Genomic DNA, 24,033 nt, shown 5'->3' on the forward strand with positions numbered 1-24,033 from the left:
GATGTGGAGGAAACCAGGTCATATATACGGGATATGGAGGGAAGCCATGTCATGAGGGGATCTAATTAAAGAGACACTGAAGCGAAAAAAATTTATATGATCTAATGAATTGGTTGTGTACTATGAATAATTACTAGAAGATTAGCAGCAAAGAAAATATTCTCATATTTTTATTTTCAGGTATATAGTATTTTTCTAACATTGCATCATTCTCTAATATGTGCAGATTACACAACACTCAGCATTCAAAATGATTCTTTCAGAGCAGTCTGAACTAATGACCTCTCCTCTGGCAGAGAAAAAGACATTTACTTACAGTTGAGATAATAAAAGTCAGATAACAGCCCTCTCCACTACTTTGAAAGTCGTAGAGCTTAATGGCTTGTTTGCATAGAGATAACAACTGGAGTTTCTTAACTCTTCCTGTACTGGAAACAATTAGACTGATGTATCTGATCTTAACGTTTTATTTCTTAGCTGTACTACACATACAAATAATATCATAATTTTTCTTTTCGCTTCAGTGTCTCTTTAACCTCTTGACGACCAGCTAACGCCGATTGGCGTAAACTGGTCGTCTGCGGGTTACCATCGAGCGGCCTTTCCATGTCAGTTCACGGAGGGTGTCTCCGTGAACAGCCGGAGAACCGCTGATCGCGGCTCTCCGGCAAAATGTCAACACGCGGGGAAGAAATCCCCGCTGTTTACATCACACGGCGCTTCTGCGCAGCAGCGCCGTGACGTAGATCGGCGATCCCCGGCCTCTGATTGGCCGGGGATCGCCGGCATCTGATAGGCAGAAGCCTATCCTATCAGGCGCAGGACGGAACTCCGTCCTGCGCCGCTCACAGGGGGAAGGAGAGGGAGGGAAGGAGGCCAGGAAGCGCTGCGGAGGGGGGCTCTGAAGAACCCCCCTGCAAGCGCAAGCAGCCGGCGGCGATCAGAACCCCCCAGCAGGACATCCCCCTAGTGGGGAAAAAAGGGGGTAGTCTGATCGCCCTGCTGCACTCCTGATCGGTGCTGCGGGCTGTAGAGCCCACGCAGCACCGATCAGTGAAAATTACCCTGGTCGTCAAGTGGTTAACATGTATAAATACATCAGAGGGCCATATAAAAGCTTGGCAGATGAGCTTTTTGTCCCTAGGCCTTCTCAAAGGACTAGAGGACATGATCTGCACATGGAGGAAAACGTTTTAGCCATTTATTTAGGAAAGGGTTCTTTACAGTAAAAGTGATTAAGATATGGAATGCATTGCCACAGGAAGTAGTTATGGCAAACTCTATACCTGCATTTAAAGGGGGCTTAGATGCTTTCCTTGCATTGAAACATTCATGGCTACAACTACTAGAAATGCCTAATGATGTTGATCCAGGGATTTTATCTGATTGCCATCTGGAGTTGGGAAGGAATTTTTTTCCCTTTTGGGGCTAATTGGACCATGCCTTGTAAGGGTTTTCCCCTTCCTCTGGATCAACAGGGATATGTGAGGGAGCAGGCTGGTGCTGGTGTTGTACTTTGTTCTCTGGTTGAACTCGATGGACGTATGTCTTTTTTCAACCCAAATAACTATGTAACTATGCATGTTCAGAATTGGTGGAGAATATCTCAATACGATTATATTATAATTACCAATTATGATCATGCCTGCTATAATAGGTTACCTTTATAATGTGAGATTATCAGTCAATTATATGTATGCAATATTACTCCATATTGATTTGACATCTAGTGATTATATTAATAGCCAGTTGGATAAATTTGTGTACATCCATCATATTCCCATGTGGTTTTCATATAGAGATTTCTGTATTTGCTATAATTGCTGTTACTGTAGCACTAAGCTCCTCTCTTGAGTCTTATAGGCACTTTATTTGGCCTGAAGAAGGGGGCAAGTTCCCACAAAACGCTTTGCCCGTGCTTTGTACTAACAATTCAATTTATATGAATTTGTCATTGAGGTAAGCCACCTCATTTTCTTCATCTTGTTTTTGTCCAGTGGAATGATTGATGCTGTTTGGAGAGTTGGGTTATAGGAGAGACTACGGACAAAAAGTTCTTAATGAATTTACTTTTAGAACTGTTCAAAGCCAATAAACCTTTGTACGTCTTTGTTGTCTGATGGAGCCAGCCACTGAAGAACTGCATAAACTTTTTGGAGGTCCATATATATTACTTCTGATGAAATAATCAGCACCAAGGAGTGGATTTCCCCCTTTACGAACAGGTGGTCTCTATGCAAAGATCGAAAAATGTGAGTTTGAAATCTTCCTTGAACCTTCCTTATGCTATCCCTGTGTTCCTCTAGGGAGGAGAATACTAGAATGTCATCCAGATATAGAATTATGAAGATATCAAGAAGATCTCAGAAGATGTAGTTAAGTTACTGAGGCATTTCATGGCCCAAATGGAATAACTGTATATTCAAAATGTCAAAATTGAGAATATCCGTTTTTTACTTGTCATCGTATATTGAAACCTCCAAGGTCTAGTTTGGAGAAAATCTCGGCATCCCGAAGTAAATGAAACAGATTGGGAATCTGTTCAGTTACTGTTCAGAATCTGAATGACCTCAGTCGATACAAAGCCTCAAGGAGCCACCTTTCTTTAAAAAAATAATAATAATAAATAAATAAATAAATAAAAAAAATGCCTGCTCTAGCAGGCAACAAGGGTGAGCAGATGAACCCTTTTTTTTCAGATTCTCATCAATATACTGCTTTTGTACAAACTTCAGGCACACAATCGACCAAAAGGAACCTCAGCTCCAGGACACAATTCAGTTGAACAATCATAAATACAATGAGGAAGGAGTCTGTCTGGCCTATTTGTATTGCATATGTCCATAAAGTCATGATATACTTCTGGAATAAGATTTCTTTTGGCAGGTTCAGTACAGCATAATTTACCAATGATTGGGAGAACAGGTAATATCACAGTGTGGAGAAGCAGGGTCCGAGAACCATCAGAGCCCAAAAGGCATGTAACAAAATACGTAGTCAGGAACAGGCTTAAAGAGACACTGAAGCGAGAATAAATCTCGCTTCAGTGCTTATATTCAGCAGGGGCATGTGTGCTCCTGCTAAAACGCCGCTATCCCGCGGCTAAACGGGGGTCCCTTACCCCCCAAATCCCCCCCCCCCTGCAAAATCTACTACCAACTTGGTTGTAGATTTTGCTGCTGTTGAGGCAGGGCTAACGGCTGCAGCCCTGCCTCTCAGCGCCGTCTATCAGCGGCGCATCGCCGCCTCTCCCCCGCCCCTCTCAGTGAAGGAAGACTGAAGGGGTGGGGGAGAGGCGGAGATACGTGCTGACAGACGTGCGTGAGGCAGGGCTGCGGCGGTTAGCCCTGCCTCTATCCAGAAGAGATCCCCGGCGAGGACGGAGGGGATTTGGGGGGTAAGGGACCCCCGTTGTGCGGCGCGATAGCGGCGGTTTAGCAGGGGCACACATGCCCCTGCTGAATATGAGCTCTGAAGCGAGATTTATTCTCGCTTCAGACTCTCTTTAAGTTCAGATTCAGGCAGTGGTCAGGCATAAAAGAAAGCAGGCCAGATTTAGGGCAGGCAGAATACCCAGGAACAAGCCAAAGCGGGAACATTGTGAGTTGCCAGGCAAACTGGGTTAGAACCAAAAGGCAAATCAGGAATAAGGATCAGGAACAAACAGTACTGTGGATAACCACACACACTAGCTGCTCTGAGGTATCAGTTCAGTTCCGAGCCAAGGGGACGTCAACCTTTTTAAAATCCTAGCTCATTCAAATTTAGCACAGAAGTCCGTGCGAGTGTGCGCCAACGAGAGCCCACAGACATGTACACGCACAGCCCGTGTCATGCATGCCACCTGCCATAGAATCTAATCCCCAGCAAGCAGCACACGCACAGTGACACAAAACTAAAGGCAGATAGACGGGACAGCAGGGCTGCAGCGCGATTGCTGCCGGACAGGCATGGTGCAAGAGAAAATCAATGGACAGGCCAACTTGGTAACAGGACTGTGGCAGGATGGGTGCTAGGTGACCACCAGCCTTACAATATCAGGTTGAAAGTCAGCATGAAAGTCAGCACTTGCTGCTATACAAGCAGAAAAGACCTGATGGTATGTAGTAGTTTAAATCAGTTGCAGTCCAAGTGAGATTGTGAAGTTTATGCCGCCCATCATTTGTCAGTGAATAACCTTTAATTTCATCATAACAGAAACTATGTATAGTGCTGCCCATAATTAGTCATACCCCTGGCAAATTTTGACTTAGTTACTGTTATTCAAACAGCAAGTAATTTTTTTGACGGGAAATGACATAAGTGTCTCCCAAAAGATAATAAGATGATGCACAAGAGGCAGGATTGTGGGAAAAAAAATATTAGCGTGTATTTACATTTGAGCAAATAAGTACTCAGTCGAAAATTATTCATACCCTTCACAAACTGTCACAGTCTGTGGAAAAATCCAAAGTTCTATACCATTCCAAACAGTCCAAGCTGTTCTAAAGCATCCTAATTGACCTGATTAATTGGAATTAATCAACCCAACAGGTAAAAACAGCAGCTCTCTGCAGTTGGTTTGTGGACAGTCATGGCTAAGACAAAGGAGCTCAGTGTGGCTGCACATTGTGGCTGCTCACAAGTCAGGAAAGTGCTAAAAAGGCCGTGCTTTCAAGTTCCAGTGGCTACAGTTGAAAGTACTATTAAAAAAAAAAAATACAAGATGTTCCGCACTGTAGAAAATCTCAGGACAAGGTCGGAAGCCAAAAGTGACACCTGTGCTGGCTCGGAGGATAGCGAGAGGTGAAAAATAATCCAAGGATCACCACCAAGGCCATCCTGGTGAATCTGGGCTCTGTTGGTGGCAATGTCTCTAGGCAGACAATCCAACTGACACTGCACACTCCTGGGTTCCATGTATGCAGACCAAGGAGGATGCCAGTTCTCCAGATAAGGCACACAAAAACTTGCTTGGCCTTTGCAAATGCTCATCTGGACAAAGAAGACTTATTGTTTTCTGTGTTATGGTCAGATGAAACAAAAATTAAATTGTTTGGTCACAAGGTTTCCTTCATTTGACGTAAAAGAGGAGAAGCCTTCAACCCAAAGAACACAGTGTTCTCCCCAGGGCTAATTAGGTGGGCGGGCCGCCCGGCTGATTTGAAACCCCGCCCGCCTGTTGTCATGTGCTTGCCTGGGGCTTCTAAAATCCAGTGCTGTAAACCTTCTTAACCACTTGAGGACCGCCCCCAGCCGATGGGCGGCGGCAAAGTCCGGGCCCAAACGACCGCAATACGCCCATCGGCGGGGGCGGCTGCGTGGGTGGCTATGCGGCGATCGCGTCATTCGTGACGCGATCAGCCGCCGGGGACTGGCTCCGCCCACCGCTCGTAGTAACCCGCCGGCCGTTCGGAAGCGCCGGCGGGTTACTAGCACCCGGATCGCCGCATGGAAATAGTATAATAGGCTTTGTAATGTATACAAAGCCTATTATACTGGCTGCCTCCTGCCCTGGTGGTCCCAGTGTCCGAGGGACCACCAGGGCAGGCTGCAGCCACCCTAGTCTGCACCCAAGCACACTGATTTCCCCCCCCCTGCCCCCTGATCGCCCACAGCACCCCTCAGACCCCCCCCTGCCCACCCCCCAGACCACTGTTTGCACCCAGTCACCCCCCTAATCACCCATCAATCACTCCCTGTCACTATCTGTCAACGCTATTTTTTTTTTTATCCCCCCGCCTGCCCACTGCCCCCTCCTGATCACCCCCCCACCCCTCAGATTCTCCCCAGACCCCTCCCCCCGTGTACTGTATGCATCTATCCCCCCTGATCACCTGTCAATCACCTGTCAATCACCCCCTGTCTCTGCTACCCATCAATCAGCCCCTAACCTGCCCCTTGCGGGCAATCTGATCACCCACCCACACCAATAGATCGCCCGCAGATCCGACATCAGATCACCTCCCAAATCCATTGTTTACATCTATTCTCTCCTCTAAACACCCACTAATTACCCATCAATCACCTATCAATCACCACCTGTCACTGTTACCCATCAGATTAGACCCTAATCTACCCCTTGCGGGCACCCAATCACCCGCCCACACGCTCAGATTGCCCTCAGACCCCCCTTTATCAATTCGCCAGTGCAATATTTACATCTGTTATTCCCTGTAATAACCCACTGATCTCCTGTCAATCACCTATCAATCACCCCCTGTCACTGCCACCCATCAATCACCCCCTGTCACTGCCACCCATCAATCAGCCCCTAACCTGCCCCTTGCGGGCAATCTGATCACCCACCCACACCAATAGATCGCCCGCAGATCCGACATCAGATCACCTCCCAAATCCATTGTTTACATCTATTCTCTCCTCTAAACACCCACTAATTACCCATCAATCACTTATCAATCACCACCTGTCACTGTTACCCATCAGATTAGACCCTAATCTACCCCTTGCGGGCACCCAATCACCCGCCCACACGCTCAGATTGCCCTCAGACCCCCCTTTATCAATTCGCCAGTGCAATATTTACATCTGTTATTCCCTGTAATAACCCACTGATCTCCTGTCAATCACCTATCAATCACCCCCTGTCACTGCCACCCATCAATCACCCCCTGTCACTGCCACCCATCAATCAGCCCCTAACCTGCCCCTTGCGGGCAATCTTATCACCCACCCACACCAATAGATCGCCCGCAGATCCGACATCAGATCACCTCCCAAGTGCAGTGTTTACATCTCTTCTCTCCTCTAAACGCCCACTAATTACCCATCAATCACCCCCTATCACCACCTGTCACGGTTACCCATCAGATTAGACCCTAATCTGCCCCTTGCGGGCACCCAATCACCCGCCCATACCTCAGAACGTCCTCAGACCCCAGCCCTGATCACCTCGCTAGTGCATTGCTTGCATCTATTTCCCCCCTCTAATCACACCTTGAGACACCCATCAATCACCTCCTGTCACCCCCTAGCACACCTACCCATCAGATCAGGCCCTAATTTGCCCCGTGTGGGCTCCTGATCACTCGGCCAAACCCTCAGGTCCCCCTCAGACCCCCTTCCGATCACCTCCCCAGTGCATTGATTGCATCTATTTTCCCCTCTAACCGCCCCCTGAGACACCCATCAATCACCTCCTGTCACCCCCTAGCACTCCTATCCATCAGATCAGGCCCAAAACATCCTGTCATCTAAGAGGCCACCCTGCTTATGACCGGTTCCACAAAATTTGCCCCCTCATAGACCACCTGTCATCAAAATTTGCAGATGCTTATACCCCTGATCAGTCATTTTGAGAAATTTGGTTTCCAGACTACTCACAGTTTTGGGCCCGTAAAATGCCAGAGCAGTATAGGAACCCCACAAGTGACCCCATTTTAGAAAGAAGACACCCCAAGGTATTCTGTTAGGTGTATGATGAGTTCATAGAAGATTTTATTTTTTGTCACAAGTTAGCGGAAATTGATATGTATTGTTTTTTTTTTTCACAAAGTGTCATTTTCCGCTAACTTGTGCCAAAAAATAAAATCTTCTATGAACTCACCATACTCCTAACGGAATACCTTGGGGTGTCTTCTTTCTAAAATGGGGTCACTTGTGGGGTTCCTATACTGCCCTGGCATTTAAGGGGCCCTAAACCGTGAGCAGTAGTCTAGAATCCAAAGGCCTCAAAATGACCTGTGAATAGGACGTTAGGCCCCTTAGCGCACCTAGGTTGCAAAAAAGTGTCACACATGTGGTATCGCCGTACTCAGAAGAAGTAGTATATTGTGTTTTGGGGTGTATTTTTACACATACCCATGCTGGGTGGGAGAAATCTCTCTGTAAAAGGACAATTGTGTGTAAAAAAAAATCAAACAATTGTCATTTACAGAGATATTTCCCCCACCCAGCATGGGTATGTGTAAAAATACACCCCAAAACACATTATACTACTTCTCCTGAGTACGGCGGTACCACATGTGTGGCACTTTTTTGCACCCTAAGTGCGCTAAGAGGCCAAAGTCCAATGAGTACCTTTAGGATTTCACAGGTCATTTTGCGACATTTGGTTTCAAGACTACTACTCACGGTTTAGGGCCCCTAAAATGCCAGGGCAGTATAGGAACCCCACAAATGACCCCATTTTAGAAAGAAGACACCCCAAGGTATTCCGTTAGGAGTATGGTGAGTTCATAGAAGATTTTATTTTTTGTCATAAGTTAGCGGAAAATGACACTTTGTGAAAAAAAACAATTAAAATCAATTTCCGCTAACTTGTGACAAAAAAAAAAAAATCTTCTATGAACTCACCATCCTCCTAACGGAATACCTTGGGGTGTCTTCTTTCTAAAATGGGGTAATTTGTGGGGTTCCTATACTGTCCTGGCATTTTAGGGGCCCTAAACCGCGAGGAGTAGTCTTGAAACGAAATTTCTCAAAATGACCTGTGAAATCCTAAAGGTACTCATTGAACTTTGGGCCCCTTAGCGCAGTTAGGGTGCAAAAAAGTGCCACACATGTGGTATCGCCGTACTCAGGAGAGGTAGTATAATGTGTTTTGGGGTGTATTTTTCCACATACCCATGCTGAGTGGGAGAAATATCTCTATAAATAGACAATTGTGTGGAAAAAAAATAAAACAATTGTCATTTATGGAGATATTTCTCCCACCCAGCATGGGTATGTGTAAAAATACACCCCAAAACACATTATACTACTTCTCCTGAGTACGGCAATACCACATGTGTTGCACTTTTTTGCAGCCTAACTGCGCTAAGGGGCCCAAAGTCCAATGAGCATCTTTAGGCTTTACAGGGGTGCTTACAATTAGGCACCCCCAAAATGCCAGGACAGTGAACACACCCCACAAATGACCCCATTTTGGAAAGTAGACACTTCAAGGTATTCAGAGAGGGGCATGGTGAGTCCGTGGCAGATTTCATTTTTTTTTGTTGCAAGTTAGAAGAAATGGAAACTTTTTTTTTTTCTTTTTTTTGTCAGAAAGTGTCATTTTCCGCTAACTTGTGACAAAAAATAAAATCTTCTATGAACTCACCATGCCTCTCACTGAATACTTTGGGATGTCTTCTTTCCAAAATGGGGTCATTTGGGGGGTATTTGTACTATCCTGGAATTTTAGCACCTCATGAAACCTGACAGGTGCTCAGAAAAGTCAGAGATGCTTGAAAATGGGAAAATTCACTTTTGGCACCATAGTTTGTAAACGCTATAACTTTTACCCAAACCAATAAATATACACTGAATGGGTTTTTTTTAATCAAAAACATGTTTGTCCACATTTTTCGCGCTGCATGTATACAGAAATTTTACTTTATTTGAAAAATGTCAGCACAGAAAGTTAAAAAAAATCATTTTTTTGCCAAAATTCATGTCTTTTTTGATGAATATAATAAAAAGTAAAACTCGCAGGAGCAATCAAATAGCATCAAAAGAAAGCTTTATTAGTGACAAGAAAAGGAGGTAAAATTCATTTAGGTGGTAGGTTGTATGAGCGAGCAATAAACCGTGAAAGCTGCAGTGGTCTGAATGGAGAAAAAGGCTCTGGTCCTTAAGGGGCGAAAAGACTGTGGTCCTGAAGTGGTTAAACTTCACATAGGAGAGCTCCACTCCCTGCTTTCAATCAGCGCCAGCCTCGCACAATAGCAAAGGCTGATGCTGTAAGCTGCAGGAGCACTCCTCTGCCTGTCAGCTCAAGTGTTCTGGTGAGACAGGGATTGGCTGGGCGGGACTCCTGCTCCGGTTCTCCCTCCTGCCCTCCAGTAAGTAGTAGCTCTATGATAAATGACGGAGCTTTTTATTGTAATAAAAAGAGAGCAGGGATGCTGGAGCCTGATTAAGCAAGGGACGGACTGGGAAGGGGGATATTTCCCCTGTCTGCATCCCCCTGGTATGTAAATGCCTTTCTGCAGCTGCTCGTTTTTGCCCGCCAACTCAATTAATAACCCCGCCCCCGGCACAGTAGTCATTATTTTCTGATGTGCGAGAAGATCTTAGGTGTAACTCCCCGATCATTCTTAGCTCCTGCCGAAGGTAATTCTTCCCCTGCAGATATGCAGGCTAGACACAGCCAGGCAGTCAATGGAGCAGGGAGTGGAGAAGCATCCAGCAGGACAGCACAGGCGTCACTCGGTGAGTCTGTTCTCAATGACCTGTGTGATTCCTGCTGGTTTATGGCCAGCCACAGTCCTCCCTGAACTTTGTCTCCTGTCTGATATGTCAGATTGTCTGGACAGGAGATCTGACAAAAAAAAAGTCACTTTTTCCCCTGTAATAAAGTTGGCTGAGAAGAGCCAGGCTCAGGAGCTGCGGTTTGATTGCCATCAGCATAGTCAGGACTTGGGAGGAGATCAGGTTACATGTCTTTCACACCTACAGCTTGTGCAATCTTGCAACGAAGGGCTTCCAGATTGGTTTAGAACTCTTCATGTAAATGTCAATTAATAAACTATGTGCATTAGACAGAGGTGCTCTGCTTGCTATAACTGAATTGCTGTTGTTTATCCCCCCCTGCTTATTGCCTGAAGAAGTGGGCTTTACCCGCAAAAAGCGTTGCATCTTTGGGGTATTTTCAATAAATGTGTATATCTATATATTTACAGTCCTTGGTGTCTGCATTAACGGAGGCGAGTCCACCACTTCCTCCCAGCAATTTTAAAAAAAATTTTTATGTACTTTTATCCTTCTGGCGCCTCTGTTCACCTACCAATATATTTGAGTCCACCCCAGGTGGAGGGGTGATCTACCCCCTTTCTTCCTATCTACAGAGAGCGACTTCTTAATCCTGAGTGAGGACAGGTCTAATCTCCTCACCTGCCTAATGAGTGGTTACCTAGGTGGTAACCCGTGTTTGTGAGTATTACCATCTCACTGTTTCATTTATCCAATCAATTTTGGCATACTACACCATATTGGGCTCTCGATTTCTCTTCAACTTTAGTTTCCACAAACTATGTGCATTGGTGGTGTGAAATTCCTGCTCATAATTATTGCAATTCACATAGCTGTAAATTCACCTGGGTGTTATTCCTGCAGCAGTTATTATAATCAGATCTATAGCCCCTGCACACTATCTGCAATACCCTAGGACAGGCCACCTCCCCCTGCAGGAATAACATCCATGTGAGTTAGCAGCCATGAGAATTGCAATAATTATGAGCAGGGACACACTGGAGCCTGTGTAGGGGCTAAGCAAGTTTATGTGCAGATAGGTATTGGTTATTGCATTTCACATATATGTTATTTCATATTAATGTTTTCCTGGAAGGGGCAAATGGTGTGCAGGGGCAGTATATGATCATTATCTGTTACATATAGCCCCTGCACACTATCTGCATACAACCCTCCCCTTCCTCCAGGAAATAACATCCATGTGAAATAAGCCATGTGACACGCAATAATCATGAACAGGGACACTGAAGCCTGTGTAGAGTGGCCATACATCAGGCAACTTGGCGGCTGATCAACCATCTGATTTGATTATTATAATCGAAACGGATGAAAATCTGTGCCACCAAGTGCATGCCCAACCGACACTATGACCAATTTTAGGCAGAAATTTGTCACATATATCGTTCAAACAAGCTGCAAGATGTAGGGCCACCCTAGTAGATCAAGTGCACAGAGGTAATGGAGAGAGGATATTTAGACGAGTGACGAACACGATAAACCCCCCGGTGCTGTTCCACCTAGTTTATAAATGTGCATTTACACATTACCTGTCCTATGTCACCTACCACTCTGTGCCCATCAGTCTTCTGGTTCATACTCTTCCATTAGTGCCCCATATGCCGCCAGCATATAGCGCACGTTTGACATCAAATGCACAATGCTCTAAACATCCCACCCGGCTACTTTTTCATGCCACCCGGCTGGAAAAAAATTCTGGGGAGAACACTGCCCAAAGAACACCATCCCCGCAGTCAAACATGGTGGTGGCAACCTAATGCTTTGGGGGCGTTTTTTCAGCCAATAGACCAGGGAACCTAATCACCATGAAAAAAGAGCAATATATGTGGATTCTCAACACCAGGAAACTGGACATTGGGCACCAGTGGACAACACACAGAAAAACACATAGCAAAAGTGGTGAAGAAATGGTTAGCAGACAACAACATTAACGTTTGAGTGGCCCAGCCACTGACTTGACTTGAATCCAATTGAGAATCTGTGGAGGGAGCTAAAGATCTGGGTGATGGCAAGAAGACCCTCCAACCTGAACATTTTGGAGCTCATTGCTAAAGATGAATGGGCAAAAATACCTGTGGAGACATGCAAAAAGCTGGTCTGCAATTATAGGAAGCGTTAGATTGCTGTATTGTAGCCAATAAAGGCTTTTCTATTGATTACTGAGATGGGTATGAATAATTTTGGACTGGATACTTTTTGCTCAAATGTAAATAAAAGTTGAGAAGTGTTTTTTCCCCACAATAATGTCTCTTGTACATCATCTTATCTTTTGGGAGACACCTAGGTCATTTCCCATAAAAAATAAATAAATAAATACTTTCTGGTTGAATAAAATTAACCAAGTCAAAATGTTCAAGGGTTATAAATAATTATGGGCAGCACTGTATGCACAAGGATTCAGGGGAGATAATGCAGAACAGAATTACCAGCCCTGTGGCAAGAATGTTAGAGTCTAGGAGCACCCCAGTACCATAAAGCATAGCTTTCTGCAAGCATTATGAATAAAATAAGTACTGTATAATGCTTGCAAATAGAGGGCTCATTTCCACGTATGTGTTGTGCACATTTCAACAACTGCGGCTAGTGTTGTACCATATTTTCTGGTTGAACTCGATATATGGATGGATGTCTTTTCAACCCAATAACTATGTATAGTGTGCAGTATTGCAAGAGCATCAAACGTGCATAGGCTGCAGTGACTGGTGTTCCCATTTATGTGCTGCACAGCAGTGAAATGCTTTTACACACTGTGCATGCATTAGTGCTTTCTCATTCACGGTCAGTGAATGGTATCAGCATGACAATGGAGAGCAACACAATGCACAACCACCTGCACTGTAAAGTGTCCTACTAACCAATAAACATGTTTTGTTTTTCACGACTGAGGTCTTTTTTTACTTACGTTCCAAGGTCAGATGGCTTGTTCCTCAATTGCTCTATCAGTTCTTTATAGCTTGGATCACCGAGAAGGGTTCTTGTGCGAGGATCAGATTCTAGTTTCTGGTACAAGTTAGGAGAATTGAATGGATTCATGAATTTTCTTTCTGTAAATGAGCACAAACCAGATTTAAGTTACAGTCTAAATTTAATGAGATAAAGCAGTTTATGAATGGTTTCTAAAAATAAAAAAAAGTATGCTTGTTCATCTGTATAAGTGAGTATTGGCTAAGTCAAAGTCAATGTCAAAAGAGGTTTGTTTATCTGAGATCAGAGACTCCTTTAAGAATCTGTGTATAGACTGAGTCCTCAGTTCACACCGGAACTCTGTCTTCACTTCATGCTAATCAGATGCTAGCAGCCTTTACTTTAACTAAAAGGGTTGATTCAGACCTTGGTAAATGTATGCATCGGACCTTAAAGGACAACTGAAGAGAGTGATATGGAAGCGGACATATTTATTTCCTTTTAAGCAATACCAGTTGCCTGGCTGTCCTGCTGATCCTCTGCCTTTAATACTTTAAGCATTAGACCCTGAACAAGCATGCATCAGATCAGGTGTTTTTGACATTGTCAGATCTGACAAGATTAGCTGCATGCTTGTTTCTGGTGTGAGTCAGACACTACAGCAGCCAAATAGACCAACCAGGGCTGCCAGGCAACCAGTATTTTATAAAAGTAAATAAATATAGTAGCCTCCATATTCTTCTCACTTCAGTTGTCCTTTAACCCCCTTGCCGTTCCAATTCTGACGGCAAGGGGGCAGCGCAGCACTTTTTATAAGAAAAAAAAAATTAAAATCATGTAGCGAGCCCAGGGCTCGCTACATGATAGCCGCTGACAAGCGGCATCCTCCTACCCACTCCGATCGCCTTAGGCGATCAGAGTAAGCAGGAAATCCCGTTCAGAACGGGATTTCCTGCTGGGGTCACGGACGTCAGAGGGAATTCCGATCCACCCCTCAGCGCTGCCTGGCACTGATTGGCCAGGCTGCGCAGGGGGTCTGGAGGGGGGGGGGGGGGGGGGGGGTCGGCGCGGCGGGTAGCGGCGAATCGGCGGCGAGCGGAATATGCACGCAGCTAGCAAAGTGCTAGCTGCGTGCAGTAAAAAAAATAAAATAAAAAAATTTGAAAATCGGCCCAGCGGGGCCGGAGAAATCGTTCTGCGCAGGTTCCCCCGAGCTGAGCTCGGGATAACCGGCAAGAAGGTTAAAGTACATCAGCCTTTTAGTCCAACGCTATCAACCCAAATTAGACCAGAAGGGAACAGACACAAGACACTGCTTATCTGACATACAGTTAGCTGCAAAAATGTTTTACCTGCTTTTTACTATTAGCCTACTTTCCCGACCTATCCACCAAATCTCTGAATACACTACAACCTCCTATGCTGTCCATGTCACTCTCTTATCCATTACACTGATCGCTTCTCACGAGATATTCTTATTGGTACAAACTCATTTTCATTCTCAACCTGTCTCTAAACATAAATCCAAATCTCACCTATCCTTAAACGGAACCAGAGAAGCACCCTTGTGTATTTTACCATAAATATCAGTAAGAACATTAGAGAAAACACCATGCTCTCGGTTTCATCCTCACTGATAAAAGTGTCTGTTATCAGCTGTGATAAGAATCCCGGACTGATATCCGTCCTGCGCATTGAAGGATAGGCTTCAGCCTATCATAGGCCGGCGATTCCCGGCCAATTAGAGGCCGGGGATCGCCGATCTGCCTTACGGCGCTGCTGCATAACAGCGCCGTATGATGTAAACAGCGGGGATTTCTTCCCCGCGTGTTTACATTTTGCCGGCGAGCCGTGATCGGCGGCTCTCCGGCTGTTCACGGAGACACCCTCCGTGAATGGACATGGAAAGGCCGTTCGAACGAGCGGCCGTTTCCATGGAAACCCGCAGACGACCAGTTTACGCCAATCGGCGTTAGCTGGTCGTCAAGAGGTTAAGTCTCCTTGCCACCTCCTCCTCGTGGCAAGAGACATTTCACCACACCCTGGAACTACTCCGCCACTTCACTCTTCCCTACTAATCATACTAAAAGCAAATGACGTCCACATTCCAACTGCCATAATCTCATCAATATTTAGCTTCTCCACCCTCACCCATCTCTGCTGCCCTCTGGAAAGCCCGCTCGGTCTATAACAAACTGCCCTTTAGCCATGACCTTTTCACTTCCAATGCCTTAATTTTTTTTTATTTTTTTTTTTGGGGGGGGGGGGGGGGGGGGGGGGACTGTCACTGAAACATTGCAGACTCCTGACACCTCACCTGCCATCTTATGGGGGGGTACCACTTTAGTCACACTCCTTGAAGTTTGGGAATAAACATGATGGTGTGGGCATTCTCCTCTCAGATAAATGCTCATTCAAGCCTCTCACACCTATTTCTTCTCTCTCTACCATGCTTTGAAGTCCATGCAGTCCGACTATACTCTCAAAATTGCAGTTCTCCATCACCTTCCTGTGCCTGCTTCTGTCTTCTTAGATCACTTCTAGGCATGGCTCCTCCAGTTCCTGTCCTCTGAAATCCCTACCATTATGGATGATTTTAACTTTCCTGTTGATACCAATAATTCTGTCGCTACCAAACTGTCACTCACCTCCTCCTATGGCTTGTCTCAGTGGTCCACTGCTCCAACTCCCATCAATGGCCACACACTGGACCTCATATTCTCTCGTTTCTGTTCTATCACTGATTTTACGAATGCTTCACTCCCGCTCTCTGATCATAAGAACTTACTAAATCGTTCTCTCTCCTCTTTTCCTACTACACTGGCACAAGCGCGCTCTCATATATGCAGAAACTACAGCAACCCCAGACATGCAGTCTGTCTCGGATACCCTGGCACCTCTCCTTTCATCATCCTTCACGGACCCAGACAAGGCAGACAGCACACTACCACAGCTCAATCACACAAATCATGGATGCCATTACACCTATTACCAATGTCCGCCCGCATTGTGTTACTCGCCAACCCAGTTGAAAAGGTGCTCTAGAGTAGCTTAACGTCGATGCAGAAAAACCAACACAAATGAGGACCTCATTTCATCACCAAAAAAAAAAAAAAAAAATCCACAATACAACTTTAGAAATGATCTCTCTTCTGCAAAACTGTCATTTTTCTTCTCCCATATCCTCCCAATCCCATAATCCAGTAATTTGCAAATGTGGCTCTCCAGCTGTTGAGTAACTACAAGTCTCACAATGCACTTTTAACTCCCCCCCCCCCCCCCCCCCCCAGACAATAACATGCACCCAGGTTTAGAGGGCAAAAAAAAAAAAAATACACCAAGTCTGGTGGGTCTATAAGTGCAGGTGCATCTTATGGACCTTTTCCCCCAAAACTGTATAAAAGTTACACTGCCCAGCTACACTAACCCCTGCTACCTCCACCAACTACACTACACTTTACTAACCTCCAATGCCCCACCAACTAAGCCAACTACCCTACACTAATCCCTGATTCCCCACCAGCAATGCTAACTACCCTACACTAACACCTTCTGCCCCATGTTCCACAGTCTCAATAAACTGAACTGGTAACGCAAAGAAAGTTGTCCATATGTGATGGTCATAAGTAAAGGGTCTTGCTCTCTCCTGGATATCTTCCCATCTCTCTGGAAGGTCTTTCATTTTCTTAAGGTAGCCAAACATCTAGCAATGATGAGCAGATTCGACCAAGAGACAAATGGCTCTCTGATCGGAGAAAGTTGTCAGTTGCCCACACACCACAGGCAGATTCTCTGTTTTCATGCAGAAATCAATCCAGACTCGGCAATGTGGCGCCACATCCGCGCCCTGACACTGCCCACCTAATGTTAAATGTCCCCCCCGATGCAAGTTATACATTACCGGTCCGCGGCTTCCATTCTAGATACACGTGTGCGCCACATGGTTGCAGAGTAACGTGGCCACATGTGTGACGTCTAACACCACACGCACCCTTGTATGTAGAACGGAGGAATGTCAACCTTTGACATCTTTAAACGTGCCCTCAAAACTGACTTTTTCCATCAAGCATGTGCTCTTAATCTAGGCCAGTTCCCCTTTTGATCTCTGGCGCAGTTGTAATCCTACTAGATAACCTAACGCACACTACCTCTGGGTTTAAATATTGTATTACTACCCCACCTCTTGTTCATCTCCTATTCCTTTAGATTGTAAGCTCACAAAGGAGGGTTCTCTTGCCCTTGTGTATTGGAATTTGTTACACACATTAATTTTGTCACTGTAATAATCAATTCTGAATTAAAGGACTACGGTCACGAAAAACATAAAATTTAAAATAAGTTAACACATAAATAAAAAGTAGGTTTCTTCCAGAGTAAAAAATTAATTTTGTACTATGCTGTGGTCACTTACAGTAGTTAGTAGAAATCTGACAGAACCAACAGGTTTTGGAGTAGCCCACCATCTCCTCATGGGGGGGGGGGTTCTCAGGGTTTTCTCTCTTTTCAAAAGCACTTAGTAAATGACAGTTGCTCCGCCCAACTGCCAAAAAAAAAAAGTGTACGATGAGCAGGGATGCTGGCCAGTATCTTTATATAAATCTTTTTCAGGGAGTGTCTGTATAAAGAATAAAGACTGTGCTGAGAATCATCCCCTAGGGAGAGATGGGCTAGCTTGAAACCTGTCGGACCACCATTACTACTACTACTACTGATAAAGAGGAGGAGGAGGAGAATGATGAGGAGGATAATTGGTTAGGCCTATATTTACTCAAGCACCACAATGACATTTTATCTGGTATATATTAACCACTTTACCCCCGCCCGTACGAATTTCTCCGTCCCTTTTTCCATCCTTTTAACCCCCAGGGACGGAGAAATCCGTTCTTTCCGCGCTCCCGATGCTGCCTGCGCTCCCGCTTGTAAACACGCCGCCACCCGCTCGGAGATCAATGAACGGGAAAATCCATTCCCGTTCGTTGATCTAAGCCCCGCAATGATCCGCTGCTCTCCGATGAGCAGCGCAATCATTGTGAAAAAAAAAAAAAACACATTACCAGCCTCCTTGTACTTCCTCCAAGCCTCCGGAAGGACGCTTGGAGGTCGCATTAAACAAAAAGTTACTGATGCCATCTTGTGGCCAAATAGTAAAACTACACCCTAAACATTTTTCACATACAAATGAATTACTTATACACAAAAAATTAACTCATTACCTCCCACACTCCCCATTTTTTTTTTATTTATTTTTTTTTGTATATAATGGCCGAAAACGGAAAAATAATTTTTTCCCACATTTTTCCCATTAAAATACATTTAGAATAAAATAATTCTTGGCATAATGTCCCACCTAAAGAAAGCCTAATTGGTGGCGGAAAAAACAAGATCTAGTTCATTTCATTGTGATAAGTAATGATAAAGTTATAGACGAATGAATGGAAGGAGCGCTGAAAGGTGAAAATTGCTCTGGTGCTCAGGGGGTAACACCCCTCAGTAGTGAAGTGGTTAATCCCCATAGTTGTCAGATAATGGAGTTTCTACTGTTATGTTGCCATTCAGCAGAGGATACTAAGTTATGCAGAATCAGCAACACACAGCAAGATAGTGACATATTGCAGAAATATGAATAGGATGGCTACTCGGGCTATTAAATGGAAGATTAAATTAAATGTTGAAAAATGTAAAAAAAAAAAAAAAAAAAAAAAAAAAAAAAAAGAAACGTCATGCATCTTTGTTGTATCAATGGTCTAGCACCATACAAAAGAAACCGGATACAAATGGGGACATCAAACTCGGAGAGGGACTTTGGAGTACTGGTTGGCACCAAGTTAAATCATACTCAATTCCAAGCAGCTGCAGCTAAAACAAAAACATTTTGAGATGCATTAAAAGAGAAATAAAAACTTGGGATGCTAGTCATGATACTGCCTCTACTTAGGTCACATCTGGAATATGAAATACAGTCTAGGGAACAGCATTACTGGTGACACATTGGAGTTTTGAAAAAGGTGGAAAAACAAACCATAAAACTTATCAGATAGATGGAAGGTCTTGCTTAAAAGGCAAGTTTTATAAACTGGCCTTGTTAAGTCTGGGTGGGAAAAAAAAAATGCCACCTTAGAGGAGATCCAATTACGGTAACACATATACAGTAAATACATCAGAGGGCAATCTAAAAGCTTGGCAGATGAGCTTTTTGCCATTAGGCTTATGCAAAGGACTAGATGACATGATCAGCATATGAAGAAAGAAAAAAAAAAAAAAAAAAAAAAAAGGACAGAGGCATGTTCCCATCTGCAGGACATGCCTCTGTGTGCCCCAATCACTGCTCTGTGCCCGCTGCACCCCACTAGCCACCCCCTGCAATATGCCAACATCCAGACATTCAGGTTGTCGAACTAAAGGGGAATCCCACTGCAGGCTAAAGAACGCCCGCAAAACGCCCCTTCCTATTAGAGCCTTCTAACAGGCTCTCAGCTGTCTGCTCCCCTCCTTTCCCCACCCCTCCATGTCAATCAGCGCTGTGCTTTGTCGCGAGAACACAGACGCTTTTCATCTGCAGCGTTGTGACCCAAAAGGTCACAGCAATAAAAATGGATTGCTGCAGATAGGAGCAGCGGGGAGAGGAGGTAATTAGCGCTGCCTGGTCCAGCAACTCCCATGGACCAGACAGCATTTTTTTTATTCTGCTAACCCACCTCAGATTCTCTTTAAAGGGAGCTTGGAAGCCTTCCTTGCATTGAAGGACATCCACAGCTATACTTGCTAGGTAATTCCTGGCAGTGTTGATCAATGGATTGTATCTGGTTGAAATCTCAACTCGGGAAGGATATTTCCCCTTTGGTTTATTGGTATTAGTTCAAGCCCCTGTAGTGTGTAAGGCCCTTCGGAATCCTCTGGATCAACTCCATTGCCCAGCTGCCAGTTTCAAAAATCTGCTACTGGAACGCCAGTCTGGGACTGGGCATGTGCAGTGCCATTCCTGTTACCAGGATCATTCTCCACACCATTGTATGGACATAGCAGAGGACTTTGAATATTAAAACTCCAAGTCAATCACATTTCTGTGAAATTAAACCGTCCACTTAGCAACACCAATTGACAATGTCACATTTCGTTGTTTAAATGGAATAGACTGCAGGTGGAAATTATTGGCAATTAGCAAGACATTCCCAATAAAGGAGTGGTTCTGCAGCTGGTGACCACAGATCACTTCTCAGTTCCTATGCTTTCTGGCTGATGTTTTGGTCACTTTTGTATGCTGGCGGTGCTTTCACTCTATCGGTAGCATGAGATGGAGTCTACAACCCACACAAGTGGCTCAGGTAGTGCAGCTCAACCATGATGGCACATCAATGCAAGCTGTTGCAAGGTTTGCTGTGTCTGTCAGCGTAACGTCCAGAGCATGGAGGTGCTACCAGGAGACAGGCCAGTACATCAGGCGAGGTGGAGGCAGGCAACAACCCAGCAGCAGGAACGCTACCTCTGTCGTCGTCCAAGGATTAACAGGAGGAGTACTGGCAGAACCCTGGAAAATGACCTCTAGTGGGCCACAAATGTGCACGTAACTGCTCAGTCAGAAACTGACTCCATGAGGGTGGCATCAGGGCCTGAGCTCCGCAGGTGGGGGGGGGGGGGGGGGGGATGTGCTTACAGCCCAACACCATGTAGGATGTTTGGCATTAGCCAGAGAACTCCAACATTAGCAAAATTGCCACTAGCACCCTGTGCTCTTCAGAAAGCAGGTTCACACTGAGCACGTGACAGACGTCACAGAGTCTGGAGACGCCGTGGAGAACTTTCTGCTGCCTGCAACATCCTCCCGCATGACCAGTTTGGCAGTGGGTCAGTAATTATGTGGGATGGCAATTCTTTGGGGACAGCACAGCCCTCCATGTGCTCTCCAGAGGTAGCCTGACTGCCATTAGGTACAGAGATTATATCCTCAGACCCCTGGCGAGACCACATGCTAGTGCGTTTGGCCCTGGGTTTCTCCTAATGCAAGACAATACTAGACCTTATGTGGCTGGAGTGTGTCAGCAGTTGCTGCAAGATGAAAGAATTGATGCTATGGACTAGCCCACCCATTACCCAGACCTAAATCAAATTGAGCACATCTGGGAAATCATGTCTCGCTCCATCCACCAACGCCACATTGCACCACAAACTGGCCAGGGGTTGGTGCATGCTTTAGTCCAGGTCTGGGAGGAGATCCCCCAGGAAACCATTCATAACCTCATCAGGAGCATGTCCAGGCATTGTAGGGAGGTCATACAGGCACATGGAGGCCACACACACCAGTGAGCCTAATTTTGTATTTTTTAAGGACATTACATCAAAGTTGGTTTAGCCTGTAGTGTTTTTTTCCACTTTAATATGGAGTGTGACTCCAAATCCAGACCTCCACGGGTTTATAAATTTGACTTCCGATAATTTTTGTGCGATTTTGTTGTCAGCACATTAAACTACTAAACAACTAAGTTTTAAAAGATAATCTAATGTAAAAAAATCCCTCTGGGGATACTTACCTTGGGAGAGGGAAACCTCTGGATCCCAACAAGGCTTCCCCCATCCAAGTGCTGTCTCCCGAAGTGCGTCGAAATAAATAATTTACCTACCGCAATCCTGCGCAGGAGCACTAGCCACTCTTCATTCGTGTTAAGGTGGATATAGCCGATCCGCTCTACTGCACAGGCGCAAGATCCTTTTGCACCTGCGTAGTAGAGTGGATACTAACGGGCTCGGCTATTTCCACCTAGTGCGAACGAAGAGCCGATACTGCGCTGGATCCCGGAGAGGTAAAGAAGTCAAGCCTTATCAAGCTTGTTGGGGAGGATTCAGAGGAGCCAGCACTGGATTCCCTGAAGCTACAGGGAAGGTAGGGGGGGGGGGGGGGGGGGAGCCTTATTGAGACCCTGAGGCTTCCCCCTTCCGAAGTAAATATCCCCCAGAGAGGGTTTTTGTAAGTACAGCGTCTTTAATAAAAATATTTCGTTCATTCAAATCTAGGAGGTCTTATTTTTGTGTTCCCTTTATTTTTTTGAGCAGTGTACTTTTTGGTCATAACTTAAAGGGAACCGTAACTGAGAGGGATATGAATGTTTCTTTTTTTTTTTAAACAATACCAGTTGCCTGGCAGTCCTGCTGATCTCTTAACCACTTAACGACCAGCTAACGCCGATAGGCGGCGACTGGTCGTTTGTGGTTTTACCTGGAAACTGCCGCTCCGTGAACTGTCTGCGAGCCTCCGATCGCGGCTCGCAGGCTAATTGTAAACACACAGGGAAGAAATCCCCACTGTTTACATCAATACGGTGCTGCCGTAAAGCAGATCGGCGATCCCCGGCCTCTGATTGGCCGGGGATCGCCGCCGTGTGATAGGCTGAAGCCTATCAGAGGCGGCGCAGGACGCATCAGCGTCCTGTGCCGCCCAGGGAGCAAGAGGTAGGAGGGAGGGCTCTGGAGAGCCTGCGCAGCACAGATCTGAAGAAAAGTGCCCGGTCCTTAAGTGGTTAAGCTGCAGTAGTGGCTGAATCACACACCTGAAACAAGCATGCAGCTAATCCAGTCTAACTTCAGTCAGAGCACCTCCTCTGCATGCTTGTTGAGGGGCTGTGGCTAAAAGTATAAGACACAGGATCAGCAGGAGAGTCAGGCAAATGGTATTATTTGAAAAGAAAAAAAAATCCATATCCTTCTCAGTTTAGGTTCACTTTAATCATACAAGTGAATGAACAAAGTATCTTCTGAACAACACCTAGAGTACATGAACACACAGACTCAATTGGAAAGCATATACTGTAGAGCCTAGTTTCTCAACATGTGGTACGCATACCCCAGGGGGTACTTCTGAGGGTTCCAGGGGGTACTTGGGCTTGATATACTTAACCAGAATAACAAATTTAGAGTTTTAGAAAATAATAAATCTTATTTAAACCAACATCCAATTAGTATTTTAGCTAAGTAAAAGGAATAGTAAATGCTTGGAAATTGTTTAGAACCAATCATCATGTACTACAATTAAATATATATTAGTCAAGGGGGTACTGGTGATAATCTTTACTATGCTAGGGGGTACTTGGTGAGTACAAGGATTTAAAAGGGGTACATACCAATAAAATGTTGGGAAACACTGCTGTAGAGTATCAAAAAGTCACTCCTTATGCAAAAAAAAAAAAAAAAACAAACAAACAAACTGTACTTTACAAGTTTCAAAGGAAGTTCCTACCACAGGACAATGATCACTCTTAGTCTATACCTGCCAGTCTTGCTTCCATATTTTGCAAGCCTTCTTTCAGTTGTACATTTGTTGGCTCATGTCTAAGTCCCTCTTCATATGTTTTCTTAGCTTCTTCATAACGATTAAGAAATTCTAGTGCTGCTGCTTTTCGTGAGTAACCCTGGAGGAAAAACAAAACAAGTTAAATACTAAAAAAAAAAAAAAAAAAAAAAAAAAAAACACACAACAACCCGTATTCAAGACTGCTAAAATATTGGTGTCCCCTCTAGTCTTCCCACACTGAAATGCAGGGCTGTGGAAACTACAGACCTGTGGCGAACTTACCATTCCTATCAAAAGTTATCGATAAAGCAGTCGCCAACCTGCTAGAAGCCAGGCTTACAGATAACAAAATTTCAGGATTCAGGAAAAGGCACAGCACTGAAATGGCACTGGTCCGAGTAATGAATGATCTACTTACAACAAGAGACACGGGCAAGAGTTCAATTCTAATTCTTCTTGACTGGTCTCCAACTTTTAATACTGTGGATCACAAAATACTAATCCTGCGATTGAAGTATTACTGTGGCCTAAAGGGTGCTGTTCTTAGCCAGTTTCAGTCCTTCCTATCTGGCAGGACACAGCAAGTATGTCTGGGCACACACTACTTTAATCCAGTGCCACTTGCCTATGGAGTTCCACAGGGTTCTGTACTATCTCCA

General features: G+C 44.9%; 1 protein-coding gene across 1 annotated transcript in view; it reads right to left on the bottom strand.

The window, feature by feature from the left end:
* The window catches only part of STIP1 (stress induced phosphoprotein 1), a 280,715-nt gene that overhangs the window by 204,982 nt on the left and 51,700 nt on the right, over positions 1 to 24,033 (bottom strand). Inside the window, exons 3-4 of the mRNA XM_068259732.1 lie at positions 23,351 to 23,492; positions 13,094 to 13,235 (exon numbers count right to left, since the gene is read on the bottom strand). Of these exons, the coding sequence (XP_068115833.1) occupies positions 13,094 to 13,235; positions 23,351 to 23,492 (284 nt within the window). The remainder of the gene's footprint in view (positions 1 to 13,093; positions 13,236 to 23,350; positions 23,493 to 24,033) is intronic.

Source organism: Hyperolius riggenbachi, chromosome 11 (genome assembly GCF_040937935.1).
Source record: "Hyperolius riggenbachi isolate aHypRig1 chromosome 11, aHypRig1.pri, whole genome shotgun sequence".
In the NCBI taxonomy this organism is placed as follows: Eukaryota; Metazoa; Chordata; class Amphibia; order Anura; family Hyperoliidae; genus Hyperolius; species Hyperolius riggenbachi.